This window comes from Mesoplodon densirostris, chromosome 19, assembly GCF_025265405.1.
Source record: "Mesoplodon densirostris isolate mMesDen1 chromosome 19, mMesDen1 primary haplotype, whole genome shotgun sequence".
Lineage (NCBI taxonomy): Eukaryota > Metazoa > Chordata > Mammalia > Artiodactyla > Ziphiidae > Mesoplodon > Mesoplodon densirostris.
Window position 1 is genome coordinate 59,547,149 of NC_082679.1, and position 24,486 is coordinate 59,571,634.

Here is a 24,486-nt window from a genome sequence, read left to right on the forward strand (position 1 = left end):
TAAATATGTCTAGATTTGAAAGTGTCTTCTGCCCCCAAAAGGAGGAGTTCTGCGTTATGGCTCTTGGAATTCTGGCTAAGATCCTTCCCTTTTGCAGAGTCAAGGGAAGGATCTTTCCAGGGATCCCTGGTGGGTATGTTCTCCAGGCAGATAAATTAGGAAACTTGTGGACAGTTGGGTTCAGAGGAATGCAAGTTTGATTTTAACCAGTGTTGTAGCAGAGCCATGGTATTTCTGTGAACAGGGAAGAGGCATTCTTGTGGTGGACAAGAAAAATCGTGCGGTCACTTGTTTTTTATATTTACAGGAAATAGGCGCACACAAAGATGAACTCAGCTTTGAACAGTTCCATCTCTTCTATAAAAAACTTATGTTTGAACAGCAAAAATTGGTAAGATGATTCTTTCTTTCCCATTCACTTTTTGAAGGTTTTGATAGTCTTATTTTACCTTACTTTTCAAAATTGAAGTATAGTTGGTGTACAATATTATATGAGTTACAGGTGTACAATATAGTGATTCATAATTTTTAAAGGTTATACTCCATTTATAGTTATTATAGAATATGGGTTATAGTCCCTGTGTTGTACAGTATATGCTTGTAGCTTATTTTATATGTAATAGTTTGTACCTCTTAATCCCCTACCCCTATACTGCCCCTCCTCCCTTCCCTCTCCCTACTGGTAACCACTAATTTGTTCTCTATATCTGTGGGTCTGTTTCTTTTTTTGTTATATTCACTAGTTTGTTGTATTTTTTAGATTCCACATGTAAGTGATATCATACAATATTTGTCTTTCTCTGTCTAACTTATTTCACTTAGCATGATACCCTCCAAGTCCATCCGTGTTGTTGCAAATGGTAATTATTTCATTCTTGTTTATGGCTGAGTAGTATTCCACTGTGTGTGTGTGTGTGTGTGTGTGTATATATATATATAATCTATCCCATCTTCTTTATCCATTCATCTGCTGATGGACACTTAGGTTGCTTCTGTATCTTGACAATTATTAATCATGCTGCTATGAACATTGGGGTGCATGTATCTTTTCGAATTAGTGCTTTTGTTTCTTTCGGATATATACCCAGGAGTGGACGTGCTGGGTCATATGGTAACTCTATTTTTAGTTTTCTGAGAAACCTCCATACTGTTTTCCACAGTGGCTGCATCAGTTTATATTCCCATCAACAGTGTAGGAGGGTTTCCTTTTCTCCACACCCTCCCCAGCGTTTGTTATTTGTGTTCTTTTTGATGATGGCCACTCTGATGAGTCTGAGGTGGTATCTCACTGTGGTTTGGATTTACATTTCCCTGATGATTAGTGATGTTGAGCATCTTTTCTTGTGCCTGTCGGCCATCTGCATGGGTAAGATGATTCTTGAGCAAATGGTCGAATGATATTTTTGTTTCCCCTGTGTTTCGAAGTCCGGCATGTTCCTAAGAGACCCATGAGAAGTGTTCTGTCTCCCTTCTAGTCAAGGAAATATCAAGTGGGAATGGCAGTGACATCATATTTTCATCTATTAGATTGGCAAAAGTTTTTTTTTTTTTTTTTTAAAGAGGATGTTGGGGGTAGGAGTTAATTAATTAATTAATTTTGCTGTGTTGGGTCTTCGTTTCTGTGTGAGGGCTTTCTCTAGTTGTGGCAAGTGGGGGCCACTCTTCATTGCGGTGCGTGGGCCTCTCACTATCGCGGCCTCTTGTTGCGGAGCACAGGCTCCAGACGCGCAGGCTCAGTAGTGTGGCTCACGGGACTAGCTGCTCCACGGCATGTGGGATCTTCCCAGACCAGGGCTCGAACCCGTGTCCCCTGCATTAGCAGGCAGATTCTCAACCACTGCGCCACCAGGGAAGCCTCGGCAAAAGTTTTAAATGTTATAGAGCTATGGGGACAGTGAGGGGAAATGGTGCTCTCGTACCTTCGCGGTGGGAATATGAGTGGCCGTCAGTCTGCTTGGAATTTAGTCTGAGCCTATTAAAGTAAGCAAGGTTCTACTAACTCTGTCATCTTGTTCTGGAAGGAAATTTACCAAATTATTAATGGTAACTTGTCTCTGGGTTGAGAGATTTTTGTGTGTTGTTCTTTTTATACTTTTATTCCTTGTTAATGAGAATATGTTTTTCCATTAAGATAATATGCTATTGGGACTTCCCTGGTGGTGCAGTGGTTAAGAACCCACCTGCCAATGCAGGGGACACAGGTTCGAGCCCTGGTCCGGGAAGATCGCACATGCCACGGAACAACTAAGCCCGTGCGCCACAACTACTGAGCCTGTGTTCTGGAGCCCGCGAGCCACAACTGCTGAGCCCGCGTGCCACAACTACTGAAGCCCGCGCACCTAGAGCCTGTGCTCCGCAACAAGAGAAGCCACCGCAGTGAGAAGCCTGCGCACCAAAACGAAGACTAGCCCCCGCTCGCCGCAACTAGAGAAAGCCCGTGGGCAGCAGTGAAGACCCAACGCAGCCAAAAATAAGTTAAAATAAATAAATTTATTTAAAAATAGATAATATGCTATTTTAAAATTAAATTAAGATGTGCATACATTTTGACCTGACAGTGGCATTTTGGGGGCTCTGTTTTAGAGAAATGAAAGCACTGAGACCTAAGAGTGTATCACTAGATTGTTTATTGCAGCATTACTTATGCTGGCAAAATACTTGGGAGCCATCTGAATGCCTCTCAGTAGAGCAGAAGCTGGGTAAGTTATGGTCCATCCATACTGTGCGACACTGTGCAGCTGATTAAGAAGCCTGAGTCCGTTGTGTTTCTGTCCATCTGGAGGGATGTTCATGGTATTTTGTGAGGAAAACCAGCTGCAGATTATGCAAGGAGCTAGGTCTGATTTTTTGGTAACAAACAGTACTCCTCCTATATATGTTTGTGAGTGTTTTTATGAACAAGGAGAAGGTATGGAAGAGTATACACACCTCACATTTAATGTTTTTTTTAATAGATTACTGTGGTTTAAATTTATTTTATTTATTTATTTATTTTTGGCTGTGTTGGGTCTTTGTTGCTGCATGTGGGCTTTCTCTAGTTGCGGCGAGAGGGGGCTACTCTTTGTTGCAGTGAGCAGGCTTCTCATTGCGGTGGCTTCTCTTGTTGCGGAGCATAGGTTCTAGGCACGCGGGCTTGGTAGTTGTGGCAGGTGGGCCCTAGAGCGCAGGCTCAGTAGTTGTGGCTCGCGGGCTCTAGAGCACAGGCTTAGTAGTTGTCGTGCACGGGTTTAGTTACTCCGCGGCATGTGGGATCTTCCCGGACCAGAGCTCGAGCCCGTGTCCCCTGCATTGGCAGGCGGATTCTCAACCACTGCGCCACCAGGGAAGCCCCTCACATTTAATGCTGATTTTGTGTATGTCCTGGAGGGATTTGGAAAGATGCTCAGGAGAGAGAACTAAATTTGTCTTTGCACCACTCCGTTTTCAACTTGTTCCAAGTAGCACGTTACTTTTGCAATAAAAAAAAAAATGTCCCATAAAGCATAAGGCTTAAAAAGGGAGGCATTCAATTCAATGCAGGGAGCAGCATGCCTGGTGGGTGGTTACTGCTGTTACTGTTGGAAAAGGCCTTTGCAGGGGGCCGAGGTGGGTCCAGAGCAGAGCCACGAGGAAGCAGAGAGCGGGTAGGACTTGCAGCAAGACGGATCTGCTTTCTTCGGCTGTGCGTGATCTTGGGCCAGTCACTGACCACTCCCAGCCTCGATCTTCTCATCCGTGCAATCGGGGCTATGATTCCTGCCCCACCGGGCTCTGGGGAGGACTGACGAGGGACTGGAGGTCAAGAGTGCAGGCATTTTAAAGTGATGAGTGTGAAAGACGGCTGGCCGCAGGGTGAGGCCTCTTGATAGGTGACCACTGGCCTTGGGACTTCGGACGTATCTGAGGTAGAGAAATGGGAGAAGCATTTCTTGTCTGCCTAGATTGGGGAAAAATACATTATTTCATAGAGTAAAAGATTCAGTTGCAGTGTGTTCACTTTTTCTCACAAGTGATAATTAATTCTTGGTTTGCCAAATAGAGTAGAAAGATCGTAGGCTTTGGAGGTTGAAAGACCTGGATTCCAGCCCCAACTTGACCTGTCACTGACCAAGTGATTTTGCGAAAAGCCATCTTTCCCCCGTCACTCAGCCTCCTCTGTAAAATGAAGGTATTAAATCAGGTCATTGGTTATACAACTTTAAAGCTATCTAACCCCGCTCCCCTTTTTTGTACGAAACCTTAATTAAGAAAACTCTGCTGCATAAAAGCCGATCAGAACACTTTTTACGTTAAAATCTATAACTTTCATTCATAATCAATTCTTGAGAGCAATGACAATGTTGTGATGATAGTATATAAATGAAATCCAGAATAATGACAATTGCTGTCTTAGGCAGTTGACCAGGACTGAGAAAAACTTGATTCACTCAAGATAAGTAGTTGCAAAAAACAGGTTTTATAATCGTTTGTCTGGAAATTTCAAGATACTGTCTCATCAGGCAGAGAGCAGGTGAAGCTTGGGAGTAAGGTTCCCAGAAAAGCTGTTGCATCTGCCAGTACAGGTTACCCACCACTGGTGGTCTCCACCGTGATAAAATTCCACATAAGAGCACTTTTCATTGTGGTGCTTTCTAAAGCTCATGTATGTGTTTGAGAGGGAGAAGGAAGGGAAAGAAATTTGAGTCAGATTTCTGCGGAATCCCAGAGTCCTCCGGGGGTACCCTAGATGACCCAGTTTTGGGGAAAAACATCTGTACGTACCAGAGGTTACCCTGGTGGCCAGAATGCCACATTCAGCCAGCATTCGGTTGTACTTGGCCTAATGGTTTAAATGTTTTTAAAATGAATTGCCTACATTTAAAACTTGGGAGATTTCTTAGTAAGATCCAGATTTTTCACTTCTCTTGGGAAAAGAAAAATCGAGATGTGGCTCTATGTGGCAGCCTCTGCGCGGTGGGGGGAAGCCTGCTTTCTGTGGTTTGCCCCAGCCCTTCCCCCAACCCCCCATCCAGCTCTCTCTGCTAATTTATGTCACCTACCCAGTCCCTAAGACCTTCTGGGTCAGCAGCCTCTCCATCACTGGAGGGTGTAACTGTCCAGTCCGGCCACTGCATATTTTAATTCAGTGACTTGGAATTTGAATAACAAAGCCCCAGGCTCTATAGATAGTTACTGGCCAACTTGAGAAGCCTCAGTGCTCTTGTGTAGATAAATGCTTCTCCCCTTTCAGCATATCATTTACTTACTGAGCTCCTCACTGGAAGCTCAGGGCAGAGAAAAGCATTTCCTCTGTGCTGTTAGGGGCGCAGCTGGCTTTCTTGGGCTCCTTGGGGAGACAGGGCCATTCATGGTGATTGATGATGCCCAGACCTAAGTCCAGGGAGTGGGGTCCTGCTTATCAGTAGCTATAGGTTTCCAATTTGAAGTTGCCAGTCCCTCCTTGTGTCTAACCACTCGCTTACGTTGCTGCTGTGAAGCCTCAAAGCTTCCAAAAGTTTGGCAGCAGCAGGAAGATAAGAAATTTAATTCCATGTGTGTCCCCCCTGAGGGGGGATATACTTCTAACTAGGCTGTCATAACAGTATTGTGAATAAAGATCAGAGCTAACATTTCCTAAGTGTGAACTCTGTGCTGGGCGCTGTGCTATATGTCTTACATACATTTAATTCTCCTGGCAACCCTGTGGGAGAGGTACTGCTATTATCCTCATTTGGGGGATGAACTTGCTGACACGCCGGTTACTTGCTGGAGGTCATGAGGTGAGTAAGCTGCAGAGCTAGAATTTGAGTTCTCCTGTGCTCAGCTTCACTGCCCACCCACTGATACTTCTTTTTAATTTTTTAAACTTTGGTATTAAGGGAAATTTCAAACAGAGACAAGCAGAGATGATAGTATAACAAACCCCCAAGCACCTGGCAGCCAGTTTTCAGCAATGGTTAACTCATGGTCATCTTATTTCATCTATGCCCTTACCCACCTCCCTCTTCTCAGATGGTTTTGAAGCAAACCTAAGACATTGTGTTTTTTCTTCCTTAAATATTTGAATCTAATACCCAGCTTCATCACTGCTACTTTGCTGCCTCCCCAGCAGACCTGTGAAGTCCCCCCTTGGGTTACTGGAGGCTGGGGGTCTGGCATTTACAGGCCCTGATTATAAGTGAAGATGGTTGACTAATATCACTCTTGCTCTCGGCCCAGGACTGGAGTTTCAACCCCATGGGATTAGGTGGTTGGGTTACTGTTGATTCATCTGTTTTTACCCCCTGCTCTTTCACATGCTCTATTCTTGGTACCCTCTAGTAGATTAGTTTGGAAATGCGTTAGGGTTCTGTATTACTTATGTATTGCTTACGTATTATGTGTATGAGTTCTGTATTGCTGGCATGTACATAACAGTATTACCACGATGCACGTTTGCTCTCTCAGTTTCTGGGGCTCAGGCATCCAGGTGTGCCTTAGCTGGATTCTCTGCTTTGGGGTTTCACAAAAAGCTGCGTTTAAGATTTCCACTGAGGCTGTGGTCTCATCTGAGGCTCAGATGGGAAAAGATCGGCTTCCGTGCTCATGTGGGGGTAGCAGCATTCAGTTCCTTGCGGTTGTAGGACTGAGGGCTCCAGCTTCTTGTTGGCCGCCTGCAGCTCCTAGTGGCTGCCCACGGCTTCTCCATGTATGGGGCTCCCTGCATGGCTGTTTGTTTCCTCAAAGCCAGCAAGACGGGTTCTCCAAGCATATAAAAACATCATCATGTAATAATATGCACATAAGTGTGTACATCCATTACCTTTGCAAGTTACAGGGATAAGGCAAGGGTCTGAATACCAGGAGGTGGAGATCCTGGGGCCGTCTGTCCACCATGGGTTCCCATGAACCCAAGTCTGAGTCGCTCTCCAGTGGCTCCAGCGTTTACTGATTAGTAAACGGCTCACAAATTATGTCCAGTGCAGTTGAAAGAACAAATGCCTTCCCAGCCTTGCAAGGTGCCAGGGAACATAAACACACACAGCTCTCTGCCATCCCATTACTATCTGTCCCACTGGGGTCTGAATATAGGTGATTTCTGTTGCTTGTTTGCCTGTTAAAGTAGAAAACAACTCTGCTATAATTTAAGGTGGCACTGGTTTTCCTTAAGCATTGCTTTTGGCTAGGAGCAGTATTAAATTTCCTGACCGTCATGAGGTGACGGTAGCTATCCTAGATGGTTGTTGTGAAGATTAAAAGAACTGGTAGAAAAAAAAAAGAACTGGAAGGTCTCAGTCACCCAGCAGAGGGTCTGGCATGCAAAGCTGCCCTCAGAGCATGATATCTGCTGTCACTGTCAGCCTGTCTTTATGAGGCAGAATTCCCCTGGGAGGAGGTGAGGGCAGCTGGCCGCTGGTGCTCCTGCTCTCTGTCCTGTTTCTAAAAGAACATCTTGGACATGGAAGCAACCTAAATGTTCATCAACAGAGGAACAGATGAAGAAGATGTGGTACATATATACAATGGAATATTACTCAGCCATGAAAAAAGAATGAAATAATGCCATTTGTAGCAACGTGGATGGACGTAGAGACTATTATACTCAGTGAAGTAAGTCAGAAAGAGAAAGACAAATATATATCAGTTATATGTGGAATCTAAAATATGGAACAACTGAAGTTATGTACGAAACAGAAACAGACCCACAGGCGTAGAGAACAAACTCGTGGTTGCCAAGGGGGAGGGGAGGGGGAGTGGGGGAGGGATGGATTGGGAGTTTGGGATTAGTAGATGCAAACTGTTATATAGAGAATGGACAGACAACGAGGTCCCACTGTACAGCACAGGGAACTATATTCAATATCCTGTGACAAACCATATGGAAAAGAATATATAGATATCTAGATAGATATATGTGTATAACTGAATCACTTCGCTGTACGGCAGAAGTTAACACAGCATTGTAATCTTCAATAAAATAAATTAAAAATAAAAGACCATCTTGGTCACAGTCAGTGGATTTCCCAGCATGTCTTTTGATATCTCATGTACAGAAACAGAAGACGAGGCAGCCCTCGACAGGAAGTTTGTTTCTGATATCTGGATACATTGTACTACAAGCAAAGTAATGCATATGCAGTCCGTAAAAGTTGAAAGTGCATTATAAAATAAAAAGGAAATTAAAATACCTGCAAGCCCACCCATGATTATACCTACCATTATACATTCAATAAGAAGTTGGATGTTTACTCTTCCAGATTTTCCATGGGTGTGAGCGTGTGGGAGGAGAGCAACTAACATTCTGTCCTATGTTGGTGGAGGAGTCTAGGGAATATCACAGGCTGTCCTGATCAGTGGTCAGGGGAGAGAAGGGTCCACAGTGCGGAAGTTAGCCGTGAATCTGGTTCGCTTTCCTATCACTGTGGTTTGTCCCCATGGCCGCTTCACATGACCCGCAAAGCACAGAGAGTGTGTTGGGCAAGTTGCAGCCCCAGAGGATGTGATCACCCACAGCGACGTGGGGAGATGCAAGTCCCTGACCTTAGATGGACCTCGGGGCCTCTGGGCCGTCATTTCTGTCCCCTTCCTTTGGTGTGGCCCCTTCCCTTGTCTAGCTGGTAACCTCCTCTTCTCCTGAGGACCAAAAGTCATAGGTTACTTTTCCCTGTAGCCTTTTTGTTTTTAATTTATTTTATATATTTTTATTTTTGGCTGCGTTGGGTCTTCGTTGCGGTGCGCGGGCTTCTCCTTGCAGTGGCTTCTCTTATTGCAGAGCACGGTGCGCGGGCTCAGTAGTTGTGGTTCATGGGCTTAGTTGCTCCGCGGCATATGGGATCTGCCAGGTCCCGAACCCGTGTCCCCTGCATTGGCAGGCGGACTCCTAACCACTGTGCCACCAGGGAAGCCCTCCCTGTAGCCTTTTAATTTAACTTAATTTTAATTTAATTGAGTTTCCCTGTAGCCTTTTACTTTTCCCCAGAGAAATTAATTTATTATTTTAGTCATCCATTCAATAAATGGGTGACTCAAGAAGGCACAGTGGTCAACTAAACAGACGTCACCCTGACCTTATTGAGCTTTTATCGGGGTCGCAGGGCGTCAGAGGTGTTGCCCAGAGTCACAGAGGGCTGAATGCCCTGGCTTGGCGGGATTTGGCCATGTAACCGTACACGGTAATGCGAAGATAAATTAATTGCTGCCTCCCCTGTGTGCTCATAGTATCTAGAGCATTCTGCCCTCGTTGCTAGGATGTTGTCATTTATATTATGTGCCTTTGCACATACTGTGTGGGGCAGTGGCAATTGACCAGGGTGGACCTGGGTTGAAATTCTGGCCCCTTGACGTTCTCGGTATATAACCTTGGAACCATTATGTGTGTTCCCTGAGCCCGTTTCTTGCTTCTGAAACAGGGTTTATTTTACTGCTTTCCTAATAGGATTGGCCCAAGGAGTGACTGAGGTCGGGGCTGCCCTGCATCAGCTCGCAAGCACGCCCTGTCCGTTTCCCAGGGCAGCCATAACAAAGGACCCACAACTGAGTGGCTTAAAAGAGCAGAACTTCATTCTCTCACAGTTCTAGAGATTAAGTCTGAAGCCAGGTGTGGGCAGAGCCACTCCCCTCTGATGGCTCTAGGGGATGATCTGTTCCTTGCCCCTCTCCAGCCTCTGCCATTTGCTGGCGATCCTGGGTGCTCCTTACCTTGTAGACGCACCTCTCCAGTCTCTGCCTCCATCATCCCATGGGCACCGTCTCTGTGTGTGTGTGTCTGCAAATCTCCCTCTTTGTTAGGACTCCATTCATTGGATTTAGGGCCACCCTAATCTAGCATGACCTCAACTTACCTTGATGGCATCTTCAAAGACCCTGTTTCCAAATAAGGCTGCATTCACAGGTGGTGTTAGGACCTGGACATGTCTTTTGGGGGACGCAGTTCTACGCATAACACATGCTGCACATTCTTCCATCTTTAGAACATCCTCCTGACACACCTCCCCCTTCTGGCTGCCGCCCCATTTCTCTGACCCTGTAGAGTGACCTATTCCAAGAGTGCCGTCTATACCGCCGTCTGCACTTCCTTCCCTCCCTCCACCTCTGGAGCCCATTCCAGTGGTGTTTCCATGCCTCTTACCCCACAGCAGTTCACCTTGTCATCACCATTGACCTCCGCCTTGACAAGTACAGTGGTCCATCCTCTGGTCTTTGTTTTGTTCGTTCTGTGGCATGTGATCCACGTGACAGTTGGCCACTCTCTCCTTGATATTGTCACTTGGCTTTTGGATGCTGCACTGTCTTCCTTCTTCTCGTACCTCACCTTCTGCTGGCTCTCAACCTCCTTGGCTGGGTCTTCAGTTTCTTGGTGTCTCATGGTTGGCATGACCCAGGTGAGGCCGGTGCTTAGCTGGCAAGTGCTGATACCAGTTGTTAAACTGGTTGCTGCCAGAGGGAGCTCGTGACTACCCTCTGCCCTACCAACCTGCTGGTCCCCAGGAGTCTTGAGTGGACCCCGCAGGGGACCATCCAGTGCCCGTCAGCTCCTCAGCCAGCCCCCTGCTCACACGCACTGGCGTGTCCTCAAGCATCTGTGGCCAGAGATGGTGAGGGACAGCTTTCCCTGCAGTTATGCTGGCACCCAGGCGGAGAAACGCCCAGTACCCGCTGCACCCCCAGAATGGCCTCCCAGCTGCTTTCAGGAAAAGACCCACCATGCTATTGCTGTTTTTTGTACATCCCTACCCAAAACTCAGTCCACAGAGCTGTTGTCTTACCTGTTTACTCTTGGTGTGATCCTGTCTGGTCCCCCGGCTTCAAATAGCATCTTATGCTGATTACTCCCAGAAACATATGTCTCCGGCCCCCATGTCTCCCCTGAATGCCAGACTCTCCTGACTGCCAGCTTGCCTCGCATCTCACACTAGAACGTCCAGAAGAGGTGGCATGATACTCAGCACCACCCCCCACCTCCATTGCCGTGAACCCATACATGGCCGCCCCATTGGGAGAGCCCAGGAATCGCCTTGCTTCCTCTCTCCCACTTCCCATGACCCCTGCCCCCCAGTGCATTCTGCCCATCTCCTAACATATTCTCAGGCAGCTTGGCCTTTGAATTCTGAGAGAACTGGGTTTGCTTCCATGTGTGCTACCTGAGTGGTGAGCCCTGGGCTGGTCATATTTGCCTCTTCAATTTTAGTCCATTCTCTGCCCTGCTCTGTACCCCGAGGGGCTGATTCTTACAAACAAGTTCCCAGGCACCTCTGCCTCCAGGGGGTTCAGCAAATGGGGTGACAGGAGATTGCAGGCAGAGGAGTGGGGAAGCTGAGGTGTTGCTCCCGGTCTTTCCTGGCTCTGGAGCATCTCCACAGTAGAGGCACCTCCTCCTTCATCCCAGCTCCTCATGTAGCTGACATGGGGTGCAGCTTTTTCTGGACATCATTGCAAGGCAAGGCAAGGATGGGGCTGGCTTTAAGTAAGGGCCGCGTGGAGTGGACAGTTGAAGGGGGGTCACAGATGGCCTTTCTCCAGATGTAGGGAAACCAGTTTCAGGATTTGGGTTTGGAAAGGATCCGGCCTTAAGCACCAGATGGACCCAGTGATCTAAGGGCCACATGACTCCAGAGAACAAACTGCTGGCACTGCCTAAAATCCCTTTTCTTTTTAAAATAAATAGCCATGCTGTAAATGACACATAAATGAAAGGAAGTACTTCTAAGGCATTCTAAAAGAGTGACTTCTGATCTTTTTTGGTGACCTACTTCTTTGAGATGCTCACTAAAGCTATGGATCATCTTTCGAGGAAAAAAAAAAAACATATTTGCACAGACTTATGCAGATCTCCTGATTCTTCCCAGGGGCCTGTGGATACCTTTTCTAGAACATAGAGTTTCCACGTCATCCTGGAGTGCAAGCAGTTTGGCAAGAGGACTTGGGGAATCTAGAGCAGGAGTTGTTTTATATCATTAGCGTTTGTAACCTGCCAGGGGCTACATTTCCATTTGTGCCCTGAGTTACTCAAATGCTTATCCAATCGCAGTCTCATTAAAGATTACTTCAGTGATGCTACCTAGCCAGAAATGGATGCAGTATGGGTGTGCGTGTGTGTGGCGTGTGACTGTGTGCATGCATGCATGCGTGCGCGTGCATGTGGAAAATGCCTGGCCAGTGAGTGGAGGCTGGGGGTTGGGGGACCCCAGGCCTTCCTGGGGGAGGAGCTCGCCATCCTTCCATCAGTGGTTGGGAGATCAGTAGGCCGTGAAGTGTAGGACCAGAGCTGTCCAATATTTGTTTCTTTCTTTTGAATTCAAGGATTAGAAATGAGCTCATTGAAATATTAAGGATTGAAAATGTACCCGTGAGGGTGCAGAAAAGGGTGTGCGTTCTCTGGTGGGCATGCTGGTCAGGACAGCTGTTTTGAAAGCAAATTGGTGAATCTGCCAAAGTACACACCCCGTGTCCAGGCGCTTTCCTGCCCAGGAAACTACCCAATGGAAATGCTGGCACAAGTGGACAAAGATATATATATGTATGAACATTCTTTGTAAGACTGGATATAATAGCAGAAAATTGAAAGACATGTTATGGAGTACATTGTGGGTTTTGAAAGTAGTGAGGTAGGGCGATTGGAGGTTGCTGAATAAGACGTAAAGCTTGAAACAACAGCAAAAAGTTGAGAGACGTAGATGTAATATAATATGATAAGATAGAATTAAATGAATATCCAGGGCTTCCCTGGTGGCGCAGTGGTTGAGAGTCCGCCTGCCGATGCGGGGGATACGGGTTCGTGCCCCGGTCTGGGAGGATCCCACATGCTGCGGAGCGGCTAGGCCCGTGAGCCGTGGCCGCTGAGCCTGCGCGTCCGGAGCCTGTGCTCCGCAACGGGAGAGGCCACAACGGTGAGAAGCCTGTGTACCGCGCAAAAAAAAAAAAAAAAAAGAATATCCATAAAACGAACTCTAGATGGAGACCTGCCAAATTATCGAGTGATTGCTTTTCAGAAAAAAGACTTTTGCAAGGGATGAGGAAGACTTCCACCTTTTGTGTAAAGATATAAATATTTGAACATTTGCAAGTCACATAAATGACAATGATAATTTTTTAACAACAAAAAAATCTGTTTATTTGCATGAAGTGGCTCGACTTGTCTAACGTTCTTGTTTCATGGGTGTGTTCCTTCTGTTTTCTATTTTAGATTCTTGACGAATTCAAAAAGGATTCCTCCGTGTTCATCTTGGGGTGAGGCACCTCTGCTGGGTTGTTGTTCTGGGTAGTTGTGCCGGGCGTTGGTGCCCTTGTGGGTCCCCCCAGCCTTGCCATCGGAACTCCAGGAGGTCACCTCTCTGGCAGGCACTGGGGTCCCCCTGTTGGGGAACTGGCCATCCCAAGCCTGTGCCACGAATAAACATGCACAGCAACAGGGCTTGTGGAATGTTGGGAGGGTGACCCAGAAGGTTCTGTAGAGAAGCCTGCTTGCTTCAGGACCTCCTTTCCCAGAGGTGAGTTGGGGAAATTCCTGGCTAAGCAGAGTGAACTGAATTCAGATGAGTTGAAGCATATCAAGTGCTTCCTGTGGTGCATGGCAGGGCTCGTAAATAGTGATAATTATATTATTATTAAAACCTAAGCGCTGCAGGACTTGTCAGGACCTCTACTGCACTTACTAATTCCCCTAATTATAAAGTGTTCTATGTCCTCCAAGCCTGTCTACCTGGGAGAAATGTTTGTCATGGAGTTAATAGCACCTAGAGTGTGATTTGCGGCCCACTGACCTGGGCCTACTTTTTGGAAGCAGCCTTCATTGATGAGGGTGCCCTGGCAACTGTTCCTTCTGTTACATTCTAAGCCAGAAACCCCAAGACTCCAAAATGTATATAAAATGAATCCAATTCTTATGTGGTATTTTAATGAAAAGATTAGTCTTGTTGGACCATGAGGCTGGTTAGGGAAGAAGGCTGGAAATGCACTCAAAGACAACAGACTTTTGGACCCTGAGTGTTTAGTAAAGAGAGAAAGCTTAAAGCTTGTTTTATCTCCTGTATTTCAAAAGAGACCCCCCCCACACACTTCCACCCCCGCTGCATGTGCTCAGGGAAAAGTACAGATTTCCCCGGAATGCCCTGCTCTGCCAGATACACTTTCCATAGCGAACAGGGTTGCCAGTCCAGTGAGGTTCTGGTTTTCTGGTGGCTGTGAGCATCCTCTCCACCAGGCCATCAGTCAGCAAGCTGCTGGCCGAGGTGGAACCTCCCTTTATTCAGGGTGAAGGGGTCCGTGTCAAATGGAAAACTCTCCCAGCAGCGGGCCTCTGCTCGCTTCACGGCTCTCGTCTTGCATGTTCCAGATGATTCTCCCTGTCCGCCAGAGTTGGGGGCTTCATCTGGCCCACACTCCTGCTTCAGAGCCCTCGATGGCTCAGCCAACTCTGGAGTCATTTCTCCAGCATCGCCTACCCCAGGCGCTCTCCACATCCAGCCCTGCCCGGGCATTTGCTGTCCACGCCTGTCCGTGCCCGCGCCCGCCCGCCCTCCCCCTTCATTCTGCCTTGCACGTGGACCACCTGGGAGCAGCTGGGTGTAGATTCCAGGGCCCAGTTCTCCCAGGTTCTGGTTTCAGGGCCCCTCTGAATCCTCCTGGGTCAGGGATGTCACCTGGGTCACTTTTGTCTTCCTGTTGGCCAGCCTGCACCTGGCCCTGTGGGGAGCACTCGGCAGGGTGTCTGGGTGGCCGTCCTGCTGGCTGGGATCGCCTCCTGACTGTTGGATGCCCCTCTCTCAACACCTTCCCTTTCCCCGAGGGCAGCAACACCGACCGGCCGGATGCCTCCGCAGTTCACCTGCACGACTTCCAGCGGTTTCTCTTACATGAGCAGCAGGTGAGAGGACAGCAGGGCAGGGACTTCTGGGGTGGGGCTGCCCCAGCGCTTGCTCACCTTCTCACCACCTGCCGCCATGAAACAGGTGTCGTCTCCCTGCTCAGTGCCACCTCGGGGGCTTAGACTCTGGGATCAGATTGGCCTCTCTTCAGCCCCTTTCCCAGACCCCAGCTGGAGGAAGGGAAGGAGAGCACCGCATGGCGGGCGGACGGTGTCCTCACCTGCTGGCTTCTGCTCCTCCTCTCAGCTCACCTCTGGTGTCGCTCCCCCAGGAAGCCTTCCCTGACTCCTGGAGGGTGTGACTAAGGCGGATGAGCCTGCGGGTCTTCTGGGGGATAAGGTGGCACAGCTGTCCTTAAATGACATGTGGACGTCTCCCGGAATGTTTGCGTGTGGGCTCCGGGCTGGTGGCTGAGTCAGAGTTTGTGTTGGGCAGTGGTTTTCTAGGGGACGGTTCTGCCCCAAGGCAATGGCTGCAGACTCAACTCAGGGCTGCCACTGGCATCTGGTGGGTAGAGGCCAGGGATGCTGCTCAACATCCAGAGGTGCACAGGTCAGCGCCCCGCCCCCCAACAAGGAATTACCCAACCCCACATGTCACTAGTACCTCGGCTGAGAAACTGAGTTAGAGTGAGAGAAACCTGACATCCTCTCACTAGCTGTGCGACCTTGGGCAGGTGGTTTGACCTTTCTGTGCCCCACTTTCCTCCTCTTTAAGTGGGGATGAGAACCCTGCCTCTCAGAATTGTGGGAATTAGACAAGATGGTCTTGATCTTTGTGTGTGTGTATGAGTACGTATATATGTGCATAGTCACATATCTATTTCAAATTTTTATTTATATCACTGGAGTTTCGTTTACTTTTATTCTCTTTATTAGGTTTTTTAATAGACTTTTTCATAATAACAATATATAGTCTTTTTCATAGTAATATTCAGTTCATTTACTTTAAAAAAATACTGTGTATTATAGAACATCTCAAACATACACAAAAGTAGACAAGCTGGCATCTAAGCCACCCTGTACCCATCACTCTGATTACAGAGTTAAGAACAGTCTGCCACTTTAATTTCATCCATCCTCCATCCCCATACCCACGTGTCTCCCTTCCCTTCCTTCTTCATTTCTTTGCTGGCAAATTCTAAAGTAAACCCCGGACTGTGTATCATTCCATTTGAAAATACTTCAGCACATCTCTCTTATGAAATGGACTTTTTTTTTTTGTAGAAAACATGGCCATAATACCCCTGTTACACCTCTCACAATGAACACGAATTTCTTAGTGTCACGCAGTACACGTCCCACGTTCAGATGTCGCTGATTGTGGGGAACGTAACGAACAGACGCCCGCTTGCGCGAGGTGCAGAGCTGGCAGCTGCTGTGGTGCGTGATGAGCGCTGACCGAGGGCTTTGAGGTGTTGCACTCTCCCCACGCGGGGTGAATGCCAGTGACCAGGAGAAGGCTTCCTTGCCCCGCCTGAGACTACGACCCAGGGCGGGTGAACCGAGGGGGGATCCGTGAGTTCTGCTGAGCACGATTACACGCACGATGCGGTGCTGCCAGGAGAGTAAAGCAGAGACAGAGGCACAGGCTGTTTGCTTTTCTGCCGCGCTCTGCCTTGCGCTGACTTACTCAGTTTTGTAGGCGTTGAAGTTAAACGGTTAAACTCCTAGAGACAAGTAGTCTTATATCCTGGCATCCACCACCTCGTGCTCAGTAATTTTATTCCAGGGGAGGGTCGCAGGCTTTCCCTACACTGGCCCCGTGGCTGGGCTGCCCTCAGAGATCAGGGCTGTGGGCCAGGAGCAAGGTACAGGCCGTCAGGATCCCGCATCCGGGAGCTGGGACGCAGGCAGCCCACGAGCATGTGTGTGGGTGCGCGTGATGGGAACAAGATGTGCTGCCAGGGGTGGGACCCCTGAGCCGTCCGTTTCGTGGACCCTGAATGGCCCAGCTCCCCGCGCTCTGTGGGATGCTGGCATGGAGAAGAGTCAGTGACCTAGGACGTTTGTCGGCGGTGGTGGATGCTCACATGTGGAATAACCACCATAGCACTTCGTGTGCGAATTAGTACAGGTTTTTAGAAAACCCATTGGCAATACACAATTAAAATGAAAACTTTGAAAAAAGGTTTATATACTTGGATTAAATAATTGCTCTCCTAGGAACTTATCCTAAAGAAATAATGGCAGCATTTTTCATAGAAATGAGAACTTGGAACTGATGTGAATTTCCATCCGAGGGCTGGTTAAATGTGCCGCAGTCCAGCGCTGGGAGGCATGGGTGACCCTGACTGACCCGGAACTGATGTGCCTGCGTTGGTCTTGGGCTCATCATTAGGTCAACTTAATTCATGACTGAAGCCTCAGCTTTCTTATTTATATAACTGGAGAATAATATTATATGTCCTGCCTGGGCTCGTGTGAGTTCAAAATGAGCCACCCTGTGACAAGGCTGAGCACAGACACGGTGGCTGCCCCTGCCCAGTGTTGACGGCCTCACCATGCTCGCTCCTCTTATCACTACGCTGATCATTTTCATTATTATATTGATAGTTGCCCCACTCAGTACCCCACACCAAGTAGATACATTTTTCTACCCACCCCCCAGACTATTCATATTTTAAACTCCTTTAGGCAGAAGATTTCTTATTTACAGCCAGTGCAGTTCCAGGTTACAGCAGCTAAGTACCCATGTTTTTGTTTTTGTTTTTTAATTAACTAAGTAATTAATTTATTTATTTGGCTACATTGGGTCTTCGTTACTGCACATGGGTTTTTCTCTCTAGTTGTGGTGAGCAGTGCGTGGGCTTCTCATTGCGGTGGCTTCTCTTGTGGAGCACGGGCTCTAGGTGCGTGAGCTTCAATAGCTGTAGCATGCGGGTTCAGTAGTTGCAGCTCGCGGGCCCTAGAGTGTGCAGGCTTCAGTAGTTGGGTGCATGGGCTCGGTAGTTGTGGCACACGGGCTCAATAGTTGTGGCTCATGGGCTCTAGAGCGCAGGCTCAGTAGTTGTGGCACACAGGCTTAGTTCTGTGGCATGTGGCATCTCCCTGGACCAGGGATCGAACCCCTGTCCACTGCATTGGCAGGCGGATTCTTAACCACTGCGCCACCAGGGAAGTCCAGTACCCGTGTTTTTTTATGTGAAAGCTTTTTAGGAGGAGGAAGCAGGAAGCTTCTGGCATTTTGGGGGCATCTAGGGCTGGCAAGGCATTTGCATTAAGTATCCTGCAATTTGAGTTTCATGTTCTGGTATTCAAGGATTGCATCACTGCTGTATTCAAATGAACTGGATGCTCCCCCAGCTCCCAGCTATTGGGTGTCCTTTATCCAAGTAGATTCGCAAGGATGAACAGCAAGGCTTATTGTTGATTTGCACCCACCTCATTTGTGTCTGCCATTATGCTTTTCCTTCTTTCAAACGTCCTGATCTGACCCTTCCCATCCAACTGCACACGTCCGGTAGCACATCTGCTTTTATGATTCTTAAAGATAGAGATTTTAGAATATTTGGAACCCAGAAAACATGGGTCAAAGTTGAATCTATGGGTCAGGTGTCATCCTTTTGTCTATGAATATTTGGGGTTTTAGGGTTTGTAGAGGAAAACAAAGTTACTTTCTGTTATATATTCTTTTTCTAAAGGGCTTTCGAAGTTCTGAGACCGTGCAGAAGCTGTTTTTGAACTGGTCATGTATCTTTCAGACGTTACTGTTGTCTGAGCAGCACTGCTTCACTGATCTGGACTGATTCTATGTCCGTTTTCCACAGTTCAGTTATTTGGAAGCCCAGCTCTCCTGCTTACTGGCTGTGTGAAGTTGGGATCGTCATGTGATGTCCTGAGCTTCTGTTTCCTTGTCTGTAAAATGACGATGACAGTGTTTGACCTGCAGAGTTTTCTGGACTAAATGAGATGTCATGGGAGGATGGCGATTCCTCACACAGTGCCGTGGTTTGAGCACCTTCTGTGTACCAGGTGCTGTGTTAAGCACAGACCCTTATTTCATCCAGCCCCTCATAGCCTCTGTGCGTAGATACCATTATTCCCACGTAATGGATGAGGAGGCACAGAAAAGGTGTGTAACTTGCCCAGCGTCAGCCAGGCGAGTAACCCCAGTGGTCTGATGTAACTGTGCTCCCCGCCTCCTTGTGATAACACGTATAAAGAACTAGCATAGAGCAGGAGTCGGCAGACTACACCCAGGGGCCAGGTCTGGCCCACTGCCTGTTTTTATAAATAAAGTTTTATTTACAAACTCAGCCACAGCTATTTGTGTGCCTGTTGTCTGTGGCTCCTTTTGCATGACAGTAGCAGAATTGAGTGGTTGGGGCCCAGAGTCTAAAATGTTTACTCTCTGGTCCTTTAGGGAAAATGTTTGCCATGCACAGGGTAAGGCCTTGATTGCATGTGCGTGCAGACTGAAACCGGATCCTGAGAGGCAAAGAATTTTGCAGTTCCTCTTTCTGATGACTTCTTGTTCTCTTTATCATTCTAAGGAGCTGTGGGCTCAGGATCTGAACAAAGTCCGTGAGCGGATGACAAAGTTCATTGATGACACGATGAGAGAAACTGCCGAGCCCTTCCTGTTTGTGGATGAGGTAAGTGGGCCCCTTGTCCTGTTGGCATGGCTTTGTGATGCAAGTCTCTGTCCTCCGAGGTATAGTTTCTGGGTCTCTTCCCTTGGAGGGCTTTGCTGTTAGATGCCCCGAGACTGGCTCTCTTAGTCGATAACTCTTTTTTTTTTCCTTCCAGGTCCTGAACCATCACAGCCTTTGGTTTTTCTCCTCCTCTATTTGATCCCATAGCCTGGGCGGGATCTTTGCTTTTGTCACTAGGGGGCGTGTGCTACCAGGGAGTCTCTAACCATTACAAGCAGAGCAGGGAAATTCCAAGGTTTATGGGGCTCCTGCACGATGTGGAAATCGGTGCTTTTGGCCCTGTGTGAGGGGGCACTGGGGAGCTCCAGTACCCTGTACCGTGGGTCCCAGGAAACAGAGTGTTACCCACTGTCACTCAATCTTCTGATTTTTTTTTTTAAGGGGTCAGGAATTGGGATATGAAATTTCCTGCCTTTTAGATGTTACGATACTGGCATGTTCCGTTTCTCATGTAGGTTCACAAATGTTCATAATGTTATTATGCCTTAAAACTTATATATGGGCAGCATATACTCTTGTAGCCTCAAATATTTGAGGATACACGTTAAAAAGGTAAATATAGGTCAATGAAACGTGTGTTGGTACAGCCTCTTGCAGTCTGAGTTTTCTGCACTGAAAATGTGGGTAACTGAGGTCTAGAGACCATCTGTTGAATATTCATGTCCCATCACCCCGGGTTGACACAGACCCAGAAGAACCCGGTACCCCCCGTCCTTAGTGTGACGATCCCCTCTTTGTGTCTGTCACTCTCCTAGTTCCTCACGTACCTGTTTTCCCGGGAGAACAGCATTTGGGACGAGAAGTATGACGTGGTGGACGTGCAGGACATGAACAACCCCTTGTCTCATTACTGGATCTCCTCATCACATAACACGTGAGTTTCACCGTGAGCCTGCAGTGGGTCAGGCAGGTGAAGGGCAATACGGTGGGCGCTCAAGTGCACTGCTCTGGCAGAGCATGTGGGCAGTGGGCAGAGTGCAGGCCCTTGCTGCTCAGATTGGAATATATGAAAGCTTCTGGAGGATGGGGGGATGCATCTCTCTTTCCCAGTTGGTTTTGCAATAATAAACCTTTTTCTGTGGCCCTAAGAAGCAAGTCGACAAAGCTGGTTGGCACTGTTTGAGCATCTCATTCTCTTAGTAGTCACAGGAAAGCAATTGAATTAGTCATTGAACTGATATTTACTGAGAGTTTGCCCTGTGCCAGGCCCTGTGCTTGCTGGGTGCTGGGGATACAGCAGTGAAAAGGGTAGGAGCAGCCCCGTCCTCATGAGCTTGGAGGGGAAAAGGCCTCCTTTGTGTCTTAACGATGAGCCGGAGTTGGTGAGAGAAGAACAGGTGGTGAGGCGAGGAGGAGGGTTTCAGACAGAGGAACGGCATGTGCAAAGGTCCAGGGGCAGGAGGAACTGAGGGGTTTCTAGTAGGACTAGAGTGTAGAATGTGGGAGGGTGAGTGGCAGGAGAGGAGGACAGGAGGGTCAGCTTGAGTGGAATCGTTGAGGTCAGAGCGAGGGCAGTGGCAGTGGGAGCCACTGATAGCCTTTAGGCCAGAGAACAACACACTCAAATGCTTATCTTTGGAAGATTGCCCTGATTGCAAAAAAGAGCAGACGGGAAGGGAGAAATGGGTGTTACACTCAAATTCTGATACTCAGTCTGCTTTGTAAGGTGAAGGGGTGGAGGCCTTGGGTCCTGGGCATCCAGAGAGCTGTCGACTGGTACTTTACCAAGTGTCAGTCCAGGCAGGAGTTGGAGAGAAGACCCTTAAGTTCATCTCCAGGCATTTTGGAAGGCGCCTTCTTTTTCCGGGGCAAATTCACTTCATGGTTCTCTCTTCCCCACCATGTCCGTTGGTTTGAGTTTGTGTCTTAGAATGATCAGTTCTACCAAACCTAGAAAACAGCTGAGCACCACAGACTCTTAAAGGGGGAATGTGGTGAGGAGGAGAGTGATAAAAATAGGTATTTTCATGTCAGTTTTGGTGGACATAGTTCATAGGGTAGTAAGTCCCATCTGTTCTGTGCTTGGCCTGGGGCCCTGGTATCAGAATGATGGCCCATCTCTGCCCTGTTGAGACTGAGGGCCTAGTGGGCAGCGGTGGGGCAGGGCGGTCGTTAATTTATCATCATACGTCAGTCTCCCGCCTGACACCCTTTGACCGAATTCTCCTCGAAAGAACACAGGTTCTCGAGCCCACACTTGGATTGCCAGGATGGTTACCCTTCACAGCCCACGGTCACGGCCTGAGTCTCATGACTGGCTCGGCCACACGACTGCATGTGTCTGGCCCGGATCCTAAATGGGGGTCTTTGTAGACAGGGAGAACTCAGGCCTTTGGGAGCTCGGGCTGAGAAGTTCCCCGGGGATGCCCTGAGCTGCAGGCCTGCTCCCACACAGCCACCCACCTCCTCTCGTCCAGGTACCTCACGGGTGACCAGCTTCGGAGCGAGTCGTCCCCGGAGGCCTATATCCGCTGTCTGCGGATGGGCTGCCGCTGCATTGAGCGTGAGTACCCCCTTCGCGCTGGCAGCCACGCGGTCGGCGGGCTGAGACTGGCCGTGTTGTTGCTGGATGCTTTGTGTGTTTGGAGGCCTGAGTAGTGGGGATGCACGGGACAGATGGAGAGAGAACGCAGGTGCCCGTAGCATCTGGGGTGAGCCACGCGGCCACCAGCCGGGGACCTTTCCCCAGAAGAGAAGGTCGCCACGACGAGGAGTGGTGTTGAGCCGGGCCAGGCTGGAGCCACAGCACCTTGGGCTCCAGAAAGTGTCCGGATACAGTGGAGGGGCTGGGAGGCCAGTAGCCAGGACGGCCTTACTGTCCTCCTGTCCCTCGGCTTCTTTCTGGGCTGCTGTGTCCGAGGCAGCAGACGCCCTGCGTGCTTTAGCAACGGCCCTGCCACGGCCACCGCCCTGACTCTTCTGTCCCCAGTTGCTCACAGCCACCCAGGCAGAGGTGATTCCAGGCCCCGGACATGGCCGGGGGCCGGTGCTTCCTCCTGTCCCCCAACCCTTCGCCCCCGGCCCGACTCAGCGCCAGAGGCTCATGGCTGTACTGGGCTGAGAAGAGGCACAGACCACTGATGTGGGCTCCAGTTCTATCAAAAGCATCCATCACGGTATCAGACCTTGATGGCAGCTATTCCTACAGAGTGTTGCTTAATTTATGCCTTTTTCCCCCCTTAGGAAAAAGCAAATGTGAAAAAATCAAGTTTGAAACTGTCAGCTCCTATTCCCTCTGGGGGTCAAAAATACAGGGGATGCTCACTTTCTGCATAACCTAGTTTGGTCTGAATTTTTTACCATGAATCTTTGTTTGTTTGTTTGTTTGTTTTGTTTTTTTTGTTTTGCGGTACGCGGGCCTCTCACTGCTGTGGCCTCTCCCGTTGTGGAGCACAGGCTCCGGACGCACAGCCTCAGCGGCCATGGCTCACAGGCCCAGCCGCTCCGCGGCATGTGGGATCCTCCCAGACCGGGGCACGAACCCGCGTCCCCCGCATCGGCAGGCGGACTCCCAACCACTGCGCCACCAGGGAAACCCACCATGAATCTTTAAAAATAAATTTCCCATTGCTCTGTATTCTTTCTTCTGGCAGAAAAAGCAAGCCAAGGTTTAGACAAGTCAAATCAGAAGATAAAACACATGATAAATCTCTTGTTAAAAAAGAAACATTTCGTTTCTTTTGGACAGCGGGACCTTTAATTAGACGACCAAAATCTTCCTGTAACTGCGTAGGTAACACGTGTCCTCATGTTGGTGGCCCCTGAGGGCAATGCCGGGTCTGGCCCCGGGGTCCTGGTGACTGAGCCAGTGCGGGGGCCGGGGCTGGTGGCACGGTCGTCACCCGGGCAGCGTGGCCACCCTCATTGGACTAGGGAGGCGCGGGTGCTCAGGCTGCACATCTCTGCCCTCAGTGGACTGCTGGGACGGGCCTGACGGGAAGCCCATCATCTACCACGGCTGGACGCGGACCACCAAGATCAAGTTTGATGATGTCGTGCAGGCCATCAAAGACCATGCCTTTGTCACCTCGAGGTCGGTTGGCTGATTTCCTTCCTGGTGGTTCACCTTTAAGGGGAAGGCAGCTGGGGTTGGGTGGACGGACACACACACAAACATACCCCCCTTGCAGACACACCCCACATGGACACACACACACACACTCAGAGACACCCTCCCACAGACACGGGCAGTCCCCCACGGATGGGCGCAGACGCCCCCTTCCCCCCAGCGCACACGCACGTACGTTCACGCACATCCCACACAGATGCTCACGTGCAGAGGCACCGCCCGCATAGAACACCCCCGGAACACAAAGACACAGAGACACCCCCTCCGCAGACACATGATCAGACGTATATTCTCCACGTACAGACACACGTGTATACCCCACATAGCGACACAGATACCCCCCCGCACATGCACACCCCACCCCGGGCTCCATCCTGGCCAAAGTCACTGCCGAGAAGCCCCAGCTGAGTGCTGGCGTCCCCCTACGCCGAGAGCACAGGGCACGCCCTGGCCCCGGAGGCCCCGTCCCGCTTGCTGAGCGCCCCTCCCTCCCCGCCGCCCGCAGCTTCCCCGTGATCCTGTCCATCGAGGAGCACTGCTGCGTGGAGCAGCAGCGCCACATGGCCCGGGTGTTCAAGGAGGCGTTCGGCGACCTGCTGCTGACCAAGCCCACGGAGGCCAGTGCCGACCAGCTGCCGTCGCCCAGCCAGCTGCGGGAGAAGATCATCATCAAGGTAGCGGCCCGGGGCTGTCGCTCACATGGGGAGAGCCGGCGGCTTGGGGCACGGGCTCCCCGTTCTGCTCACTGACCTCGCGCCTGACCCGGGCCAGGTCGCTTCACCTCCCGCCGCCTCTGCGTCCTCGCGGTCTGGGGCTTCACCACAGAACCCGCGTCGTTTGTGTGCTGCAAGCGTAACGCGGAGGGACATGTGCGGAGCGCTTGGGACTGCCCTGTCCCACAGCAGGTGCCCCAGAAGTGTTCACTCACTTCTGTGCGTTTGTTTTGGCCAGTCTTCACC

General features: G+C 49.3%; 1 protein-coding gene across 1 annotated transcript in view; it reads left to right on the top strand.

Annotated features, from left to right (window-relative positions):
- PLCG2 (phospholipase C gamma 2) overlaps nucleotides 1-24,486 on the top strand; it is a 150,219-nt gene that overhangs the window by 68,412 nt on the left and 57,321 nt on the right. The window contains exons 7-14 of the mRNA XM_060083899.1: nucleotides 308-391; nucleotides 13,121-13,164; nucleotides 14,728-14,800; nucleotides 19,297-19,398; nucleotides 20,214-20,332; nucleotides 21,876-21,961; nucleotides 23,371-23,491; nucleotides 24,033-24,201. Coding sequence (XP_059939882.1) covers nucleotides 308-391; nucleotides 13,121-13,164; nucleotides 14,728-14,800; nucleotides 19,297-19,398; nucleotides 20,214-20,332; nucleotides 21,876-21,961; nucleotides 23,371-23,491; nucleotides 24,033-24,201 — 798 coding nt within the window. The remainder of the gene's footprint in view (nucleotides 1-307; nucleotides 392-13,120; nucleotides 13,165-14,727; nucleotides 14,801-19,296; nucleotides 19,399-20,213; nucleotides 20,333-21,875; nucleotides 21,962-23,370; nucleotides 23,492-24,032; nucleotides 24,202-24,486) is intronic.